We start from the raw sequence: 19,196 nt of genomic DNA, 5'->3' as shown, positions 1-19,196 counted from the left end.
GGGCGGGGCCGCCACTGCCGTTCCCATGGCGACCGGGGGCGCGCAGGAGCCGCGCGCGGGCCGGACGGAGACGGCGGGAGAGCGGCGGGTGCGAGAGGGGAGGAACGGGGAGATCGGGGGGAGCGGGGGGATCGGGGGGTCCGGAGTGGGGAGGAACGGGAGGGCCGAGGGGAGCGGGGGCTCCGGGGGTACGTGCGGCGCCGGCCGTGACCGCTGTCCCCGCCGTGTCCCCGCAGGTTCCGGACACCCTGCGGGAGCTGCGGGAGCTGCTGGAGCTCCGGCAGCGGCAGCTGCGGTCCCGCATCGCCGCCTGCGAGGAGCTGACGGCGGCCATGGCCGCGCTGCGGGCCGCGCTGTGCCCCGGGAGCCCCGAGGAGCCCCGGGAGCCCTGAGGGGAGCCCTGAGGAGCCCCGGGAGCGAGGCTCGGCCCTGCGGAAGGGCCCGGGGCGTTCGGGGCTCCAGGTCCGCCAGGACGGGCCGGGGGAAGGAGCGCAGGGAGCGGTGACGGCTCCCCCGCCCTGGCCTTGGAGCTCGCTCGGTGTCGCCGCGCTCGTGCCTTATCGCATTAAATAAAATAAAGCGAGACGAGCTTGGTCTGTATCTCCCCGCGCCCCCTGTGCTCCTGAGGAGGAGGCACAGCCCCAGGGTTGGTTCTGCCCTGGCTGCCCTGGGCCGCACAGGCACAAAGCTTTGTGTGCAGGACCCGGCTGTGCCACGGGAGATCCCCCAGCAGTTCTGGGCTCCAACTCCCACCCGCACCTCAGGGGCCAGAGCGGCCAAGCTGGGAGAGGGAGGAGGGTGAAAAGGCAAACTTTGCCTTTCAGGGTTGGAATTCCTCCTCCTAAGGGGACAGGGCAGGATGCTCACACTCCTCTTTCATAGAATGCTCTCAGGAAAAACTATTATAACACAATGTTTAAATAAGCATTTAATTAGGATTCCATTAGTATTAATATTGCTTTCAATTCCAAAAAGGTTAATTTCCACTTCTTTGCAGATATTTCAAAGTACAATATTAACTTCATACAAAATGAGCAATTAAGCAAACACCATTATTTCACATTCTTCAAAAAATACAAATTCATATTTACTCTTTTGGGTTTTGGAGATGCTCTTCCTTTGGAAGTACTGTACCTGTAACTAACATCTTCACATTGCTCAATGTAAGCACATTTGTTCCCATGTTTCAGAGTTAAATAAATTCCTTTATAACCATACACACATTCTTGAGAAACTGGGGCTTAGTTCAGCTGTCTCCAAAGCCCCAGGCAGTGCAGCCCCCCAGCCCCAAGAGCTGGAGCTGCCCCCGGTGTGGAGCCAGGCTGGGGTTTGGGCTGGGTGAGGCAAAACAGAGCAGAGTCAGCCCGAGCAGTGGGAGGACAAGAGAGTCAAACCAGGAACATCAGCAACTGCAACTACAGCACTGCAAACACACCCTCGAGTCTGCTGGAAAAGGTCATGTGAAAAGAAATCTTTTTTTTTAAGAAAAAGTAGAAACTGCATTTATTTGAGAAAGTGTACACTGCATAATGAACCAAATTTTGGCCAGCTTGCACACCACTGCAGCATGGTGTGGGGTTTCACCTAGTTCCAAAAACACACACTTAGACTATGTACACTACTACATAAATATCCAGTTTAATTTGCATTTCTCAGTGCAGACACAGAATCCAACTTCTAGAACATGTGAGAGATATCAAGACAAGACACAAAAAAGTTCAGCCCTGTCCATGAGAATCGACTACAGGTAACATTTATAAAAACTTGACATTGCTTCCAAAATATGTTACGGAAAAAATAGTATACAATTAAAAACTCTGCAGTCAGAAATTCCTAGGGTTTATTAAAGACATGCTCTTCTTTTTTGCCTTACAGTCTAAACTGACTCCAACAGTTCTGCCCAGCTAGCTCAGGTAACTCCTGCCTAGAACTTTTCACCCACAGATCTCAAATCATTTTGCAGAGACACCACCCTGTCCTCGTTCTGTGGGGAGCACCCGAGGCAGTGCCAGGTTCTGTGCCTTGCCTGGTGTCTCCCAGAAGTGAGAACGTGACACCAGAGCTGCTCTGCCCCACTGACCCCGCTGCCTCACCTCAGCAACAACCCAGCAACAGCTGCTCATCTCCAACCACCTCAAGGACAGCTCCCCTGGAGCTCCAGTTTACCTTGGAGCAGCAGTGCTGTAAACAGCTCACAGCATTGATGCAGATCAAGGACAACGCTGTGGATGGCTGTGGCCATGCCACCCCCAAGAAATAAGGCAGTAACAGGACATCAGAAACCATCCTGGAGACAAATTTCAAAGGTGCAACATGCCTGTTTGAAAGCAGCTTGTCACTTGTGTTCCCACGTGGGTGCCAGAACGAGGACAGGGGAAGGAGGACACACATCAAGGGACACAGCATGTCCAACAGGAGTTACAAGCAGCCCCCAGAAAGCGTGAGAGAAAAGGCTGCTGAAGCACAGTGCTCTCAGAGGGTTATTTGCATAGATTGGACGTTTGCTAACGATGCATAATTTGTCTGGGGCATGGGGGAAGGGCAGCACAGCACCCACCACACCTGTTCTGTCAGACAGACACACACAGACCACGCAGGACAAGGATCTTTTAGCTACAGGTATTGCACCAAGTTAAGTGCTCATCTTTGCACACCCCTGTTAACTTTTACTCAGAGCAAAAATAAACTTTGTGAAAGTATATACAAAAGAAATTGCAGCAATTGGGTTAAAGATAAAATAACCTAAAGTGCATTTTAGATACCAGTATGAGGTTCTGCAAACTTGCCTTCCTGGGCACACTCAGCATTACACAAGTGTCCAACTTGTACTTTGTTCCATGTAATTCAGTACCAGCATTCAATCAGTGCTGATTTTTCACCCCACTTACAAGCACAAAAAGCAATTTCTCCAACCTTCAGCTGCATGCCAAGTCTGCTTGCTTGGTAACCAAAGCTACCAAAGTCAGTAAATTGACCCCCTCCACATATTGAAGCTTGTACACCCCTCTAGAAACTGTGCATGACCAAGCAAACCCCCAGCAGCACAAACAGGTGACCTAGAGCATCACTGCTTTGCTCTCTGACTGATAATTAAAGGGGTTCATGCAGACTTTGTAGAGGCAGGCACGCTGTTCCCAGAGGCTCCAGCACATGAACCCTTTTCTGGGAATCCAATGTCTCACCACATCTGTAAGGGCAGAAACTCTCCCTTTTATTAACTATGTAGTAGTGAATATACTAAATGCTGGGGCAGCAAGGAGAGAACAGGAAAATCTCTGGCCTTGGAGAATCTCAGGGCTTTGCTGCAGCTGCCCTTGGATCTCCTCCCATCCCAGCATGGCACAGACTGCCCTGGAGCACAGTCTGATCACAGTACTGGGGATGATGCAAATGTGAAAAACCTCAGACACACGCAGCACAAACACTCTGGAAAGCAGATGGATGACAAACAACAAAAGCACACACCTGTAAAACACAGTGGATGCACAACCTGTGTGCTCAGAATCACATGCTCCTGCCTCAGTACAAGCTCTAACCAGTTCCACCTGAATAGCAGCCTGCCTATGCACGTGTAAGAGGGCAATGGCAAACCCAATGCACCAAAGAATCAGCAGGACATGGTGCTTTTCCTGGAACAAACAAAAAATCCCAGTAGCTGTGAAGAGAAACAGCAGAGATTGACCCTGGGCACTGCTGCTCATCACTGCAGCTGCACACTGAGCTTCTCAGTACAGAGACTTTGGTAGTTTCTTCTACTCATTTCAGTCACAAAAGAGTTTCTGAAGATGCTCTCTAGTCCAACCAGAAGCATGTTTTAGGTTGACTAAGTCATAAGTAGCAAAAGTAACAAAGCCTCCCTGAGGGCTGTGAAGGCTCACAAGTGGTTGCTAAATTGCCCAGCTGTCACAGTGCAGGCCACATCTGGGACTCCTGTCCCCCATCACAGGTAACCCCCACAACTCCTGGGGAATCTTCACACTCCTGCATCAGCTGTGTCCCACAGGCACACATCCACACCCACTCACCCTCAAACAGCACAGCTGCACTTTGCCAAAGACAATGCCCACAGTGAGAGGCACCAGAGGGACCCACGCAGCTCCAGGCAGTGCTCACTCCCTCCCAAGTGCAGCTCTGTGCAGAGGAGCTGGCAGGAGACTCCTCAGTGAGGACGGTCCCAACCATGCAGCCTTGGGACTGTTTTTTTGTGTTCAATGCAGCTCTTGCTGCCATGCAACCCAAGTGCAGCACAAAATGAAGCTGTAGGAGAAAAGCAAAGGGGCCATCACCTTGCTGCCCTCCAAGGATTGCCATTACAGGAACAAAACAAGGAATGCTTTGTTAACCTGTTTTGGGGATGCCAAACCTTGCTGCTGCAGGACTCACAGCCCCAGCACAACAGCCCTGCCACACCCCCAGAGTGTGTGATGGTCATCCCTGCAACTGCCAACACCAAGCTGCCTGCCCTGGCACAGACACAGAGTGCTCCTGGCACACCTGTCTGCCCTCACAGTCCTTTCCTTTCTGGCCTTCATCAGAAGCAAGCTGTCCAGGAGGGGAAGGCCAATTCCCTTCAGGCCCTTTCCACCCATGCCTGGGCAGGGCATTCTCAGGGGAACAGCACGAGGTCACTGAAGTCAGTCTGTGCTGGTCAGGCTACACTGAGCATGTCACAGGAGGAATAAACACCTCTGCAGTTCAGGAGGTGATCTCCTGTCATCACCAGGCAGCACTCACACGGTTCTCCCCTCCCTGGAGGTACAGAGAGCAGCTCTGATCAAACACAAAGAGTGAAAGATCTCTATCCACTACAGTTTGCATTCCTAAATTGAGTGCAGGGACACTCCCCACTAATTGGCTTACAGTCATTATCTTTGTATCTCACTAATGACAACACTGTAAACTGAATAAAAACTATTTAATATTCTTTCCTTTAACACAACAAGACTGACAGCAAAAGCCAGAAAGATGGATAAAAACTATAAAATTACATCTTTTAAAATAATGCAGCATAAATAAACCATTTAGAATGAGACTGCATTTATTGCAACATTACAGGCTTTTTGGTGGAAGGGGGGGTTTGGATTTGATTTACCCTGAGTAGGTTAGAATATAGACTCTCAGTTTGATATGAAAAACTACTCTGTTGTGTAACATCTTTTAGTCAAGAAACAGCCCCGTGCACAAAAAGCTGGCATTGCAGTAGGCTGGAGGCAGAGTCAGGCAGAAATTATATAGCTCACTGGAAAAAAAAGAAGCATGTATGGACAACTGAAGGACAAACTCACTGAATTTATGTTGAATCTTTCTCAAAAATTTTTTTAAGGGTTGTTCTTCACAAAAGATGAGAGTAACCAGCAAAGGCACCGTGCTCCTGATTCAACAGTCCCAGGGTTAGGATGATGACTTGTTGCTGAACAGAGCCTAAGAAATCAAAAGAGCAGCAGGCACCAACCTGACCACACCTGGGACCCACTGTACCCTTTGGAGAGGCCAAGAAAACAGACTCTGGAGCCAGAGCCAGCAGTAGCTCCAACTGTGCTTCTATGTTGTGACACAGCGTCTGCAACACACTTGAGTCCTAGTGGAATTAGGAAATAAACTCCCCCAAAGCTCCTGGAGGCTTTAGCAGGAGCATTAGTACACAGCAAAACCAGGCACCAGCTCCTCATCAGGTATGTGACAATTGCATTCAAATCACACTGCAGATCAATCCTCCCCCAGCCATGCCATTTCCTCCCCCTGCAGCCTCTTCTCCTGGGCTCCCCTTTAGTGCATGGTTAGTAGAGACATGAGAGACAGAAGAAAATTAGAGACCCAAGAAGTTGTAACAAAGACCCACTTGCTGCCAGTACCTTAATCCCAAAAGTAAGTGATGTGCAATTGGAGACAAAGTAACCCCCCTTTTCCTTTAAAAATCTTTTTGCACACGAGTAACCTTAACTTCTGTGTTCACATATGACAAGCAAAAGTGACAGACAGTGCAGCCAAAACAGTTCATATATAACTTAGCTTTTTTTTTTTTTTTACCTTTTCTTTTTTTAGATAGAATCTCAAAGGTGGATGTACCTGGGACGTGACTAAGATGACATCCATGAAGCAGAAATAAGCCACAAAACTTCCAAAGAGGAAGGAGTAAAAATCGATCCTTCAGTTTCTGCTTCTAAGGAGAAGGGTTTTACCCTCCAGGTGCAAAGGAAAATCTGGAACATCTTCACTTAGAGAAGCTGCTATTCAAACCAATTTCTTCCTCACCCTGCAGTAGTGCTTCAATTGGAATTATATTAGACGGGGTTTCAGGGCTTTGGAGGGACAGGAAGTCCGATACATCCATGGCACTTAACGTTTCAGTCTGGGAGTCTGAAGGGTTAACTACCTGACTCCTCTGCCCACAGGAAGGAGGAGCAGAGGAGGAAGGAAAGGTCTGAGGCTGCAGCTGGGAAGCTGGCTGCTCCAAAGCTTTTGAATCAGGTGAGGAACATTCCTTCTTAACAGTGGAGGTGGCTTTGTCCTTGGCAGAGTCTCGGCAGGCACACTGGCACTGGCAGGCCTCCTCCTGCTTTATAATGATAACAGGAACGCTGAGACCAATCTGCTGAACGGGGTTTCCTGAAGGTGAAACAAAGACAAAGCACAATGGAACTACATCATTTCACAGCAGGGAGAGAGAAATCAGCTTGGTTAAATGAGTTCAGTGTCATGCTTACCTGTGTTACCAGCTACTGGTAATGCAGTGGTAAAAAACACCTTTTCTACTACTTTTGGAACTTGTGGCTTTCAAGAAAAAAAAAACAAAAAAGAAAAAAGTGTGAATTGACTTGAATCAAATTTCTAATGTTCAAATTCTAAGCAGCTCTCTCTCTATATATATATATATTCCAAAGAGACACACAGGAAAAGGGGGCTCTAAGTATTGTTTCAGTTGTCCTAAATTGGGCATAACATCCCTTGCAAACTCAGCTTGTGGGTTTTGACAATTCAATGACTGAATTCTTAAACACTGCTGTGTGTGCTCCCACTGCCTGTACCTGCAGCCCTTCACTCATGTCCACCTACAGCTGAGAGCCCAACATTGTCAAAGAGAAAACTCCCGAAGCTTCAGCTATCCAGATTTACTGGAAAACCACATTCTCTTTTCAGAAAAAACTCTTTTCATTATCATTCAAAATTAGGCAGAGACAGAGATTACAAAATACCTAAAAACAACCTTTACAGAGTCTTTTGTGCTTCTATGCATTAAAAGTAATACATTAAGCCCATGTACATCAGGGCCCTGTTCTGGATAAACACACTGATGCCTGCTGGCAGAAATCCACCATGAGGGGAAAAGAAGAAAGCAAGATCTTTCTGCAGCCTGGGTTTCTCTGTGCTCTACTTATTTCCCTGTCTACTGGTGATGTGCATACACACTAACTTGACAAGCATTACACCACACTGCATCCTAGGGTGTGTCTTACAGGTTTGACCCCCTCCCTCTTCAAAAGCAAGGGCTCTAGTAGGAATGGTTCAAGCTGTTCCAAAGCCCTGCTGGATGTACTGACCATTTGTTCTTGGCTTTGTGGGGAACCAGTGGCACCATTTAAGATCCATTGCAAGTTCTGCTCTCCCATGACAATGCTGGACTGCAGAATGGCGGTGTTCGGAGAAGGAGTAATGGTTATAGTGGGGTTACTGGTCAAAACAGGGTTTGCAGCAACAGGCACAGTCTGAACTACAGCTGGCAGGGGCTCAGCAGCACTCGGGGCTGTCGAGGCAGGAGCCCCAGCAACCACTGACAGTCCCTGTACAAAGGGCTGTGGCGGAGGCTGGGTGTGCTGCAGGAAGTCTTGGTGACCGGCTGCAAACGGTGTGCTGTGAGGAACAGGCACTTCTGGGGATTGTAAAGCAGTTGCAGGATTCCCAAACGCAGCTGGCTGAGAGCTGGGTGCGATGGAGGAGGGAGCAGCGGGCGCTGCCGAGCCTTGCAGCGCCGCCTGGGCGGGCTCAGGGAGGCCGAGCTGCAGGACCAGGGGCAGGGACAGCGAGGCTGCGTCTCCTGCTGGGGGCGGCACCGCAGCCACCGAGTCCGCGTCGCCGTTAAACCCTTCAATCAAGGGAGCCGCTGAAAGAGAAACACAAAAACAGAGTTACATCTGTTCTCATTAGGTATGAATAAACTGCTTTTTCAATGAACTTAACAGCTAGCTGATGGATTTTTGCCAAGTAAAGCATTACTACGTTCAAGAGCAATCCTAGACAGTGAAATCTAGAAGTAGCTGCAAATTCAGGAAGTTGGTAACACTGGGCTCTACAAAGAGTCTGATCAGGATCATCAGCTCTCTCTAATAAGCCTTTCATCAGCCAGGCTGTGCAGCAACTTCAAGAGGGAACACTGAGAACAGGATGAGGTGGAGCTGCAGGGTCAATACTGCAGGACAGAGTGCTGGGTCACCTCCCCTGGGCACACCATGCATTCCAACACCAATGAATTCCAACACTGAAGTTAATTACTGAAGTAATTTCACGATTATAAGCCGCACTGAGTATAAGCCGCACTTCCGGGTGCCAGCAACTTTTCATTCTTTGTCCACACATAAGCCACACCTGATTATAAGCCGCACATTACAATACAGAGTGTGATAAAAGGTATCTTATCTATCACCATCTGTTGAGGGTGGGGCAGTGATCCTGATCTCTGTGGGAGATATTCTGCTAATGGGCATCCATTGAAACCAGCTGGGGCAGTGTTCTTTATCTCATGGGATATCTCCTGTTCATGGCCATGGTTTATAAACCAGCTGGGGCAGTGTTCTTTATCTTTTCACAACCCATCCTTCCTCCAGCCAGTCATTTTCTGCTCATGGCCATTGAGTCCCACTGTGGGACTGATAAAATTACTGCATCCCATTGGGAGTTGCTCCAGCCAGGGAGAAGAGCCCAACATTTCTTACCAGGATAAAAACAGAGGTTTTGGGACACTAAGGGAGCCCCTTTCTCCACTGGACTCCAGAGGGAAACGGGATTGCTCCACATCACCACTGGAGCTTGGGAGGAAACTGCACCTTGTACAGGAGCACTGCTCCAACTGAGCCACATCTGTCACTGCAGGAGGATGCAGCCACCATGGGATGGGACTGCTGCCAACACCCTGCCTGACTGACGGCTGTCAGGTTGTACTCTGACTGTGTCAGGGCTTGGGGTTTGTTCTTTGTAGTGCTGTATTTCTATTTTAATTTCCCTAGTAAAGAACTGTTATTCCTAATTCCCATATCTTTGCCTGAGAGCCCCTTGATTTCAAAATTATAATAATTTGGAGGGAGGGGGTTTACATTCTCCATTTCAAAGAGAAGCTCCTGCCTTTCTCAGCAGACACCTGTCCTCCAAACTAGGACAGTAACTTTTTGTTCTTTGTCCATATATAAGCCGCACCTGATAAGCCACACTTTGGGTTCGGACCAAAATTTTAGTCAAAGTGGTGCGGTTTATAATCGTGAAATTACTGTACTTTTTGCTTCTTAGAGATACATTGGGCATTAAGTTTCAGCCTGAAATGCTGAATTCAGTACATGCATGCAGAGTTGCCAAAAAGTTCTCTTTAGTAGCACTGCAGATACAACTGGTACCTGTCTGCTGAGAGTCATCCTGATTTGCAGTGTGGTCTGGGCTCTGAAACATAGACTCAAAGATGCTTGCTGGTGAGATTGTGCTGAGGTCCTGTCCATGTGTCTGACAAACAGAAAACAAAGAGGAAGAAATCAGACAATGCTGGATCTCAGGTCTCCACAAACCCCAGTCCAGCAGCATGTGCACATCAGAAACAATCCTGCAATGAACCAGTCACCCTCAGGAATGGCAACATATACAAATTCTTACATGCTGTAAATTTACACCTAGCTTTTATTACCTGTAATCAAATTTACCAACATAATGAGCAAACCCCCTACAAAATTAAGTAACTCCTTCAAAAGTAGAATATATTCTTCTGCATCCACACTTTGTTTAACCCTTATTTCTTTCTTGCAGTACTCCATCAGAAACAGACATTAACTGGCTGCTTGCAGAACCTTTTCTGGAGCAGAAAAAAATAGCTCCATTTAGATTATAACCTGGACTATGCAATTCTAGTCACCCACACTGCTCAGGGAGCAGAACACACACAAGAGCTGCACCCTGCTCCCACAGCACAAAGAAAGCAGAATCTCCTCAGCATCTCATTTTTCTCTGTGGAAAATCTAAGCCCACTCAACACTTATCAAGAAGCAAGAACACTCTTATGGAATAATCAGATGCAAAGCTTTCTACAGCAGGTTGAACCAAGCACTGCACATTTTGGAGGAGAAAATCAAAACTCAAATGAGGATGAGGCAATCCCAGGACAATAACTCACTGGATTAGAGTTCTCCCGCAATTCTGAATCTGTTGATATGAGGCTTAAGTCACTCAGACAAAGTGAGTGACTTGTATCCTGTGAAAAAGAAAAACAATTTGAATTATATACTAATGTCAGAAATTATTTAAATTACTTTTGAGAGTCTATACTCTGCTTATATGGGACTCAGGTCTCAGTTCTAAAATCTAAAAGGAGTAAGATTTTTAAGAAAAGGATATTTGGCAGATATCAAGGATTCTTAACATCTCTGTCAAAGTACTTCCAAAAAGTCATATAACCCAGAATTTTATATTAGCATAGGAACAAATCAACTTTTAGAAAATAAAAAAATTAAATAATCCCAGGTAGTATTTTTACTTAGTATCTATTTTACCCCCCAGATTCCAAGTGAAACACACACATGCACACATGGCAAAGTGAGCACTTCCAACTCCCTTTGAAAATCCCAGTCTTAAATGTTACACTTTAAGAACAAGCCGCAGACCAAATGATTTCTTCCCCAAGGCAGGTTTATATCCACCTAACACAGAAGGAGAAGTGCTACCAACCTCAGACACATTGTTATTGGGAAGTGCATTATATGTATGTCCCTTCTCATGACCTTTCATGTGACTCTTGAGACTGTACTGGGTACTGAAAGTCTTCTCACAACCATTGCTGGGACAGAAGAAGGGTTTCTCCCCTAGAGGCAGCACAGAAGACATGTAACATGTCAGACACACACTTTGAAAGCACCTGGGAGAGCAGCATTTCATGCAAACAAAATGTTTAATGCTCCTTCACACAATCAGTATTGCTGGCAGTCTGCAGGTGAGTGCTTCCATTTCACCACCGGAACTGGCACACAACACAATATTTAATTGTTATGGACCATTACTGACACATTTATGAAAACAGGTTCATAGAATTCAAGCATAAATATAACTGCATAAATGGAAAATCTGGATTGGCCTGACACAGGTGTAGGAGTTTGCACTTGGCATTTTTAAACTCATGAGGTTTCTCATGGGCATACTCCTCCAGCCTGCAAAGGTCTCTATGGATGCCATCCCCTCCCTCACATGTGTCACCTGAGCTTCTCAGCTTAGTGTCACTCCCATATTGTATGTAACTATAAATTCACATTAGGATTCTGAATGTTAGTACAAACTCAATAAGATCATTTAAAGAAAAATTTTTGAAAATAAAACAGAACTTACCAGTATGTGTTCTAACATGTGTTTTGAGGTGGTGGCTTGCAGCAAAAGCCTTCCCACAGCCATCATGCTCACACCTGAATGAGGCATCATAGGAGAGTCAGCATGAGCTACAACCTTAAATCATGCTTCCCAATATCCCAGGATTCTAAAAAGCAGGCCCAAAGCTAAGCTCTGTTAACAACCAGGTATCCCCCAGCAGCTGCTGTGCATGCTACAATCATAGAAGGGCTTTAAAATCCAAGCACAAAGGCAGCACTTGGGGGCTCTCCTTCATGGAATACACATTGCATCCCAGGAGAGAGCAGCAATGTGTTTTAAAAGATGCTCATCATGGCATAGGTTTTTAAAACATAAAAAAACTTAACTATTTTTGTCTTTTAGGACAATCACTGCATCCACTGTTAAAGGCAGCTACAGGAGCTCAAGATCAAACATGCTCCAGTACATGTTCTTCAGGAGAACACCATTCCATTCAGAGCAGTGACAGCTGCTTTTTGGCACAGGTGCCTCATTACCTGAGCCCCAGAAGGCAGAAGTGCCACCCAGCACTCACCGAAATGGCTTTTCTCCTGTGTGTGTTCGAATGTGCTTCCTCAGGTCACTGTGCGTTGTGAAGTATTTGCTGCAGCCTTCTGATTCACAGTTAAATGTTTTCCCTGTGTGAAGCCTTTGATGTGCTTTCAACCTAAAAATCATGTCCAAAAAACCTCTCTTAGAACTGGCAGGATAAGACAGCCTTGGCCTGAGGCAAGCAAGCCATTCTTTCAAATGAGCAGTACAGGATCAAAGGTTTAACATATCCTGAGCAGAAGGTAATGAGCTCATGGAAGTTGCCATTATCAGTTCCAAAGCTCTCCAAGAAATGAGAGAGGCCTTTGTGTTCATGCACCACCTCCAATGCTATTGGAATATAAAGAAGTCACCACAGTTCTGTCATCCTACCCTTTGCACAGCATTGTCACACTTAGGGGTTTATATTCATACCTGTACATGGAAGAAGCAAACCAAATGTATTCAAACATAAACACAGAGCAGATGGAATGTGCAGAACAGCAACAGCCATACCTACAGGAAAACTCGTCAGAGCCTTCCCACCTGTAGTGCTGAATACCTTCTCATCTGTACAGTGCTGAATACCTTCTCACCTGGACAGTGCTGAATACCTGCTCACCTGGACAGTGCTGAATACCTGCTCACCTGGACAGTGTTGCACACTTTCTCACCTGTACAGTGTTCAACGCCCCCTCACCTGTACAGCGTTTAACATCCCCTCACCTGCACAGTGGTGAACATTTCTCACCTGCAGAGTGGTGAACATCCCCTCACCTGCACAGTGTATTGAACACCCCTCACCTGTACAGTGTATTGAACATCCCCTCACCTGCACATTTTTTAACATTCCTCACCTGTACAGTGTTTAACATTCCTCACCTGTACAGTGTTTAACATTCCTCACCTGTACAGTTTTTAACATTCTTCACCTGCACAGTTTTTAACATTCCTCACCTGTACAGTGTGTTGAACATCTCACCTGTACAGTGTTTAACATTCCTCACCTATACAGTGTGTTGAACATCCCCTCACCTGCACAGTGATGAACACCCCCTCACCTGTACAATGTTTAACATTCCTCACCTGTATAGTGTTTAACACCCCCTCACCTGCACAGTGTGAATATTCCTCACCTGTACAGTGTTGAACACCTCCTCATCTGTACAGTTTTTAACATTCCTCACCTGTACAGTGTTGAACACTCCTCACCTGCACAGTGTATTGAACATTCCTCACCTGTACAGTGTGTTGAACGCCTTCTCACCTGTACAGTGTTTAACACCCTTCACCTGTACAGTGTTTAACACCCCTCACCTGTACAGTGTGTTGAACACCCCCTCACCTGTACAGTGTTTTACACTCCTCACCTGTACAGTGTTTAACATTCCTCACCTGTACAGTGTGTTGAACACTCCCTCACCTGTACAGGTTTTAATACCCCTCACCTGTACAGTTTTTAACATTCCTCACCTGTACAGTGTTGAACACTCCTCACCTGCACAGTGTGAATATTCCTCACCTGCACAGTGTATTGAACATTCCTCACCTGTACAGTGTGTTGAATGCCTTCTCACCTGTACAGTGTTTAACACCCTTCACCTGTACAGTGTGTTGAACATCCCCTCACCTGCACAGTTTTTAACATTCCTCACTTGTACAGCGTGTTGAACACCCCCTCACCTGTACAGTTTTTAACACCCTCTCACCTGCACAGTGTGTTGAACACCCCCTCACCTGCAGTTTTTACATTCCTCACCTGTACAGTGTGTTGAACGCCTTCTCACACCCCTGCACGTCGCACTCGAACGGTTTCTCCTTGGTGTGCACACGGACGTGGATTTTGAGGCTGTAGGAGGTGAGGAAGGCCTTGCCACAGCCCTCCTGGTTGCAGACGAAGGTGTACTCCCCCCGGTGCGTCTTCTGGTGCGTGCGCAGGTTGCCAGCGGTGCTGTAGGTGCGGGGACAGCCCTCAAAGGTGCACTGGTAGCGCTTCACCTGAAGGACAAAATGCTGCATGCTTAATCATTTTTCATAATTTCTGGATTCCAGATAGGGATGTAGTCCTTTGATGCAGTCAGACATCAAAGACAATGCAGCAGATTTTGACCTCAAAGCTCCCCACAAAAATTTAATTCTCTGACAACATTTGTGCTGTGCTCTGTGAGGAAGGAGTGGCACATGGGAAAGCAGCTGGTCTTGCACAACGGGAGTCTAACAAAAGGGGAAAAAGGAAAAACCAAAATTTTTCTAGCTAAAAATCTGATAAAACAGTTGGAAAGAATATTGAGGAGCCATCAAACCTGTCCACTGGTAAACCACATGCAGCACCTGCATTTTAGTCCAGTGCCTCCAGCAGAGCTACTTATTTGTGGAGTGAGGAGACAAAGGAAGATGCACTGTCACAGTGCTCAAACCCACTGCCCTGTGTGCTGAATTACCACCAACACCTTGAGCAAAACAGTTTTTACCATTTCCCATGGTCTAACCACCAGTCCATTCATTACTTCACTTTATCCCAAAACAGCCTTCACTGAGCCCTGCTCTTTCCTTCTGTGGTTACTGGAACAGTCAGTGCCTCAACTGTAATGGATCACATCAGGTCACAAGGACACCCAGAAGTGTCTCAGATTTCTCAGTAAGCCACTAAGGTCCCTAGGACATTTTCACATGGAACTACATTTGGTACCTTCCCCACTTCTGCAACAGGCACAAGGGATTGTTTAGAAGTTTCCAGTGTGTGAGTGGTAACACCTAATGAAATCTCATCCTCTCTTGTGAAGCAGAAAGAATGCACCCCTGATCTGCCTGAATAAACCTATCCCCATCCTCCACCATTAATTACCAGACTGATGGCTTTCCTTTTAAAGTTCAGAAACCTCAACACCTAAAGAAGCCAAACAGACAAGTTGGCAAGTCACACCAGCTATAAATCAGGCTCTAGACAGTCCTTCAGAACCAAAGAGAAACTGCTTCTTGGTTACTTCCAACCTGCTTGTAGGGACAAAATTGCCAGCAGGACCCCTTTAAGCAAATTCTATAAAGCTGAGTGATCTTTTGTGTCTCTCAATCCATGGTCTCTTTCTGCTCCCACAACAGGCTGGCATTCAGCTTCACCTTGCCTCAACAAAAACTTCATACTTGGAGGACATTAAACATTTGGAAACATACAAGAGACTTTTATAGAGAGCACAGAAATACCATCATGTGCTGCCTTTGGTTGTGATAGAGTTCATTTTCTTCACTTGTATACAGCATGTTCTGGATTTGTGCTCAGCACAGGGCTGATGATACAGAGATGGATTTTTTAGGGGGCTGGGGCACACAGGGAGTGGGGAGGGGACACCCAGCACAGCTGACCCTGACTGACCCAGGGATATAACAGACCAAGTGATGCCATGCTCACTATAGAAAGCTGGGGAAGCAGAAGGAAGGGGAAACATTTTGGGTTCCCCAGTCTGTTTGGTGTGCTTGAGCCTGGCTTTCCTCAGCATGGCTGAGCTACCAGGGGAGACAAGGAATTCATCCCTTCACATTTTCAACTAGTCACTCAGCATTCTCAGAGAAGGAAACAGTAATTTCCCTCTAAGCAATTTGCCCTTAATTTACAGTTCAAATCAGGCAGAAGTTACCACTGAATGCCTAAGAACTGCAGCATGCTAAATGCAGTTACAAGTCTGGTTGTGCTGAGGCAGCCACAACAAAGGAGCAGTAACACACCAACATCAGAAAAGACATTTTATTACATGAGGAGGGTACATCATCCTCCCCAGGACCACCAGATCCAGCACAATTTGTGCATCAATGCTGAAATGAATGTTCCCTATTACAGCTTTAAGGTAGCTGGAATTTAACACTTCACAGAACATCCCCCATGATCCCTCCCATGGTACACAAGGGATCTGACACAGGCAGGAACTACCTGAAAATCAAGGGAAGGTTGAGCTTTCTAGGTGTTTACATTTAAGTTTAGAAGAAAAAGGACAGTGTTAATTACAGATTCAGCTGTTTGGCTCCCAGCTGTCACTGCCCACGTGTAAGGGAAGGTGGCAGTAGCAACATCAGCTTAATGGCCTGAACTCTGACAATGGCCACTCCCCTCCCTCAAAGGCCAAATCTTTACTTCACAAACCCACAGGCTGCAGCAGCATCACCACCACATTCTGAGCAAAACAAACCTTTCTGTGAGAAACCCCAGCATTTAATTCTCTTTTCACATTAGCACATCAACACGCTGCTTTAGTGTTACACTGCTTACACAAAACCATCAGAAATTTATCTGAAAGCCTCATAGAGACAGCAGCAAGAGCTGCAGGCTGCCACAGCACCCAAGCACAACAGAAAATAAACAAGGCAGCAGAGGCTGAGCCCTGGACAGGCAGGACAGGGCCCAGGAACTCTGAAGCTAAAGGCCATGGATTTTGGCCGGGGAGAGTGAGCTGCTGCCTCTGCCAGAGGACACTGGAAGAGCTGTGATCCAGCATTTACCTCAGAAATGGGAACTGGTTGTGCAATAGCCAACAGGGCTGGAGGAAACAGAGACTCACACCCTGGTTCAAAGTCTACAGTAACTGCTCTGTTTGCCTTTAACTCTTCCTAAGCCTACCATATTCCCCCTGAATGGCTACATTTTCTGTGTCATCGCTGAACAAAGAATAACTGAATTTGAAATATGAAACTGTAACCATGTTTGCTCTTACCAACACAACTACCACCAACACAACTACAATGAGTGATGTATAACAGAATTTTAAAAAGCCAAAGGTAACTAAAGTGCAAAACCCCCTTTTAGCTTCATAAATGTCTAAGGCTGACCTGAAAATCTAAGACCTTAAAACAATTATCTCAAGTGTTTAAACTGTTTAAACTTTTGGAAGTACCAAAGAACAGAGCTGCTGGTTTTCAGAGATGACTCAGATGTTTGGGAGCTTTAGAGCTCTCCTTTCCTCAACTCCAGACAACTAATCAGACCTTTGAAACAGCAGGCAAAAAGGCTTTTCACACGTGCTCAGGGCTTTCACATAATGGTATCACTGCTCCCTGTTCTGGGAAAGCAATTCCAGAAATGGAAAATAAATTCATATACTAGGAAATTCCACATCTTACAAGCCTTGCCTAAAAAGCAAGGGTTAAAAATTAATTTAATTACACATGCAGCCATTAACCCTGTTTAGCTCCCACCCTCTGCTCTGGGAGTGGCTCAGGGCCCCACGAAGAGGAAAGAGAGTGGAATTCTTCAGCAGCTCCATGCTGCAGAAGCTGCTAACATGAGTCACTGTCAGAAGCAGACTCAAACAGGTTTGCTGAACACATCTCAGTCCAGAAGTTCCCCAGCTGCAGAGCTGACACTCCCCAGGCCCATTTCCCCAGCACTCAGCCACGATGGTGACAGTTCTGTGCTGATGGACAGGACTCAGTGTCACAGCCAGGGCTGCCACTGCCACCTGGACTCATCACCCCTCACACAACTCAGGCCAAAAAAGGAGCACTAAGCTGTCCCTGAGCTGCTGTCACAGTCAACTTCCCAAGACAAGCCCTCCCCACTGTGCATCCAGACAGAATTCATCAGGGAAACAGAATAAAGAGTAAAGTCCACTTGAACCCTGCAGGTTGACCTGAGCTCTCAAAACACATCAGATGGCAGCTTAAAGCTTCCCTCTCCTTCTCACAGTCTTCCTGTGACACAATCAAACTAGAAGGAATTTAAAATTTGGCATCTCACATTTGGTACTCCAGCTCCCAGCAACAGCCTGGCCCATAACTGTGACCTGAATGTGCTTCTCTTGAGAATGTACAGGGGCCAATCGCAGAGCAACAGCTCAGGTTGTTTCAGCTACCTCTGAACTCACAAAATCATGACCCGACCAGAAGAAAACCTGAAGATCACTAAAATTACACACAAAGGTGTGTCACTGCCACACCCTCCTGCCATCCAGTGTCACAAAGTGCCTTCTGGCAGGTTCCTAGGGCAGCAGGTGGTGTCAGAGGGAGGAGGGATGGCCCTGGCAGGTCGGCTGGGACACGGTTTTAAGGGAGGCTGGGGATGACAACGAGAGCAGATTTAGTGGAGGGCAATTCACTCCATTACACAAAACCCCTCAAAAACAAGCAGAACTACTGCTCCTCTCCTGAAACACAGTCTTGCAAAGCCTATTTTCAAAGCCTTTAAGGTGCACAAAACCCAGAATGACATTTAGCTACTCACTTCCTTACGCTTGGTTTTTGGGCACTCAGACTGCAAAGTGAGTGTTGCTCCTTCGATGTTTCTTGGCATGGGAGTTGAACCAGGATTTATTGTTAGATGAATCTGATCTGGAGAAATAATGTGTTGCACATAACCCTGTGACATCCCTTCATGATCTGCTATTAAATTAAATCCTTCTTCATGACCCTCGGGTAGAAAAGGCAAGTGATCACCACACTGTCCTTCATCCTCCTCATCTTCCAGCACACTGTGGTCCTGCTCTATGAGCACAGTTGTCCTGTCATACACCGTCCCGGACGAGGAGGACACCAACCCGTTTTTGTCAGAAAACCTCATATTTTCATCTTGGGTTAAGTCGTCTTCCTCCGCTTCATAGTAGATGGCGTTGCCCTCGGGACTGTTCTCGCCCATGGCTCCGCGCTGCTCACCGCGCTACCGGGAGCTCCGGCCGGAACGGCTCATCTGTAACACACGTACGGGGTCAGGCGGTGCGGCCAGCCCAGGCCCCATTCCGCTCGCAGGCACAGCCCCAGGGCGGCCGGTAGCGGTGAGGCGAGGCCGGGCCGGGCCGGGCCGAGCCCCGCGGTCCCGCCCCGAGCGTGACACTACCCCCACCCGGCCCGGTCCCGCGAAGAGCCTCTACGGCCGGCTGCGCGAGCCGCACTGCTTCGGCTAGGCTAGGCTCGGCTCTGCTCGGCCCGTCCCTCCTCCCTTCCCCTGTCCCACTCACCCCCGCCCGCTCACCGGGTGCCGGCGGCGGCTCCTTCCCCGCCCCAGCGGCACCATGATCGCCGCGACCCCACTTCCGCTTCCGGCCGCGCGCGGCACGCCGGGAGCGCCGCGCCCGCCGCGGGGGCTGACGGGAAGGAGGAGGGCG

General features: G+C 47.5%; 1 protein-coding gene and 1 long non-coding RNA gene across 3 annotated transcripts; one reads left to right on the top strand and one right to left on the bottom strand.

Annotated features, from left to right (window-relative positions):
- Positions 1-16: 16 nt before the first annotated feature.
- Positions 17-600, top strand: LOC117007536. Its single transcript, XR_004420155.1, has 2 exons — positions 17-88; positions 237-600. It is a non-coding gene; the product is annotated as an uncharacterized LOC117007536 (long non-coding RNA).
- A 310-nt stretch (positions 601-910) lies between these two features.
- Positions 911-19,139, bottom strand: MTF1 (metal regulatory transcription factor 1). Of its 2 annotated transcripts, none has more exons than XM_033080782.2 (11): positions 19,064-19,139; positions 18,320-18,781; positions 13,874-14,112; positions 12,119-12,250; positions 11,566-11,639; positions 10,915-11,048; positions 10,364-10,441; positions 9,600-9,702; positions 7,539-8,098; positions 6,705-6,771; positions 911-6,606 (listed from the first exon to the last, which is right to left on the bottom strand). In XM_033080782.2, the coding sequence occupies exons 2-11, from the start codon at positions 18,728-18,730 to the stop codon at positions 6,212-6,214; spliced, it is 2,193 nt and encodes a 730-aa protein (XP_032936673.1). In that variant the 5' UTR covers positions 18,731-18,781; positions 19,064-19,139; the 3' UTR covers positions 911-6,211. The 2 variants fall into 2 exon arrangements, with proteins under 2 accessions (XP_032936673.1, XP_032936674.1); XM_033080783.2 differs by having other exon boundaries at positions 19,050-19,117.
- Positions 19,140-19,196: the final 57 nt, after the last annotated feature.

The sequence above is a fragment of the Catharus ustulatus genome, chromosome 26, assembly GCF_009819885.2.
Source record: "Catharus ustulatus isolate bCatUst1 chromosome 26, bCatUst1.pri.v2, whole genome shotgun sequence".
In the NCBI taxonomy this organism is placed as follows: Eukaryota; Metazoa; Chordata; class Aves; order Passeriformes; family Turdidae; genus Catharus; species Catharus ustulatus.
Note: the sequence above shows the minus strand (reverse complement) of the source record. Positions and strands in the feature narration are given on the sequence as shown.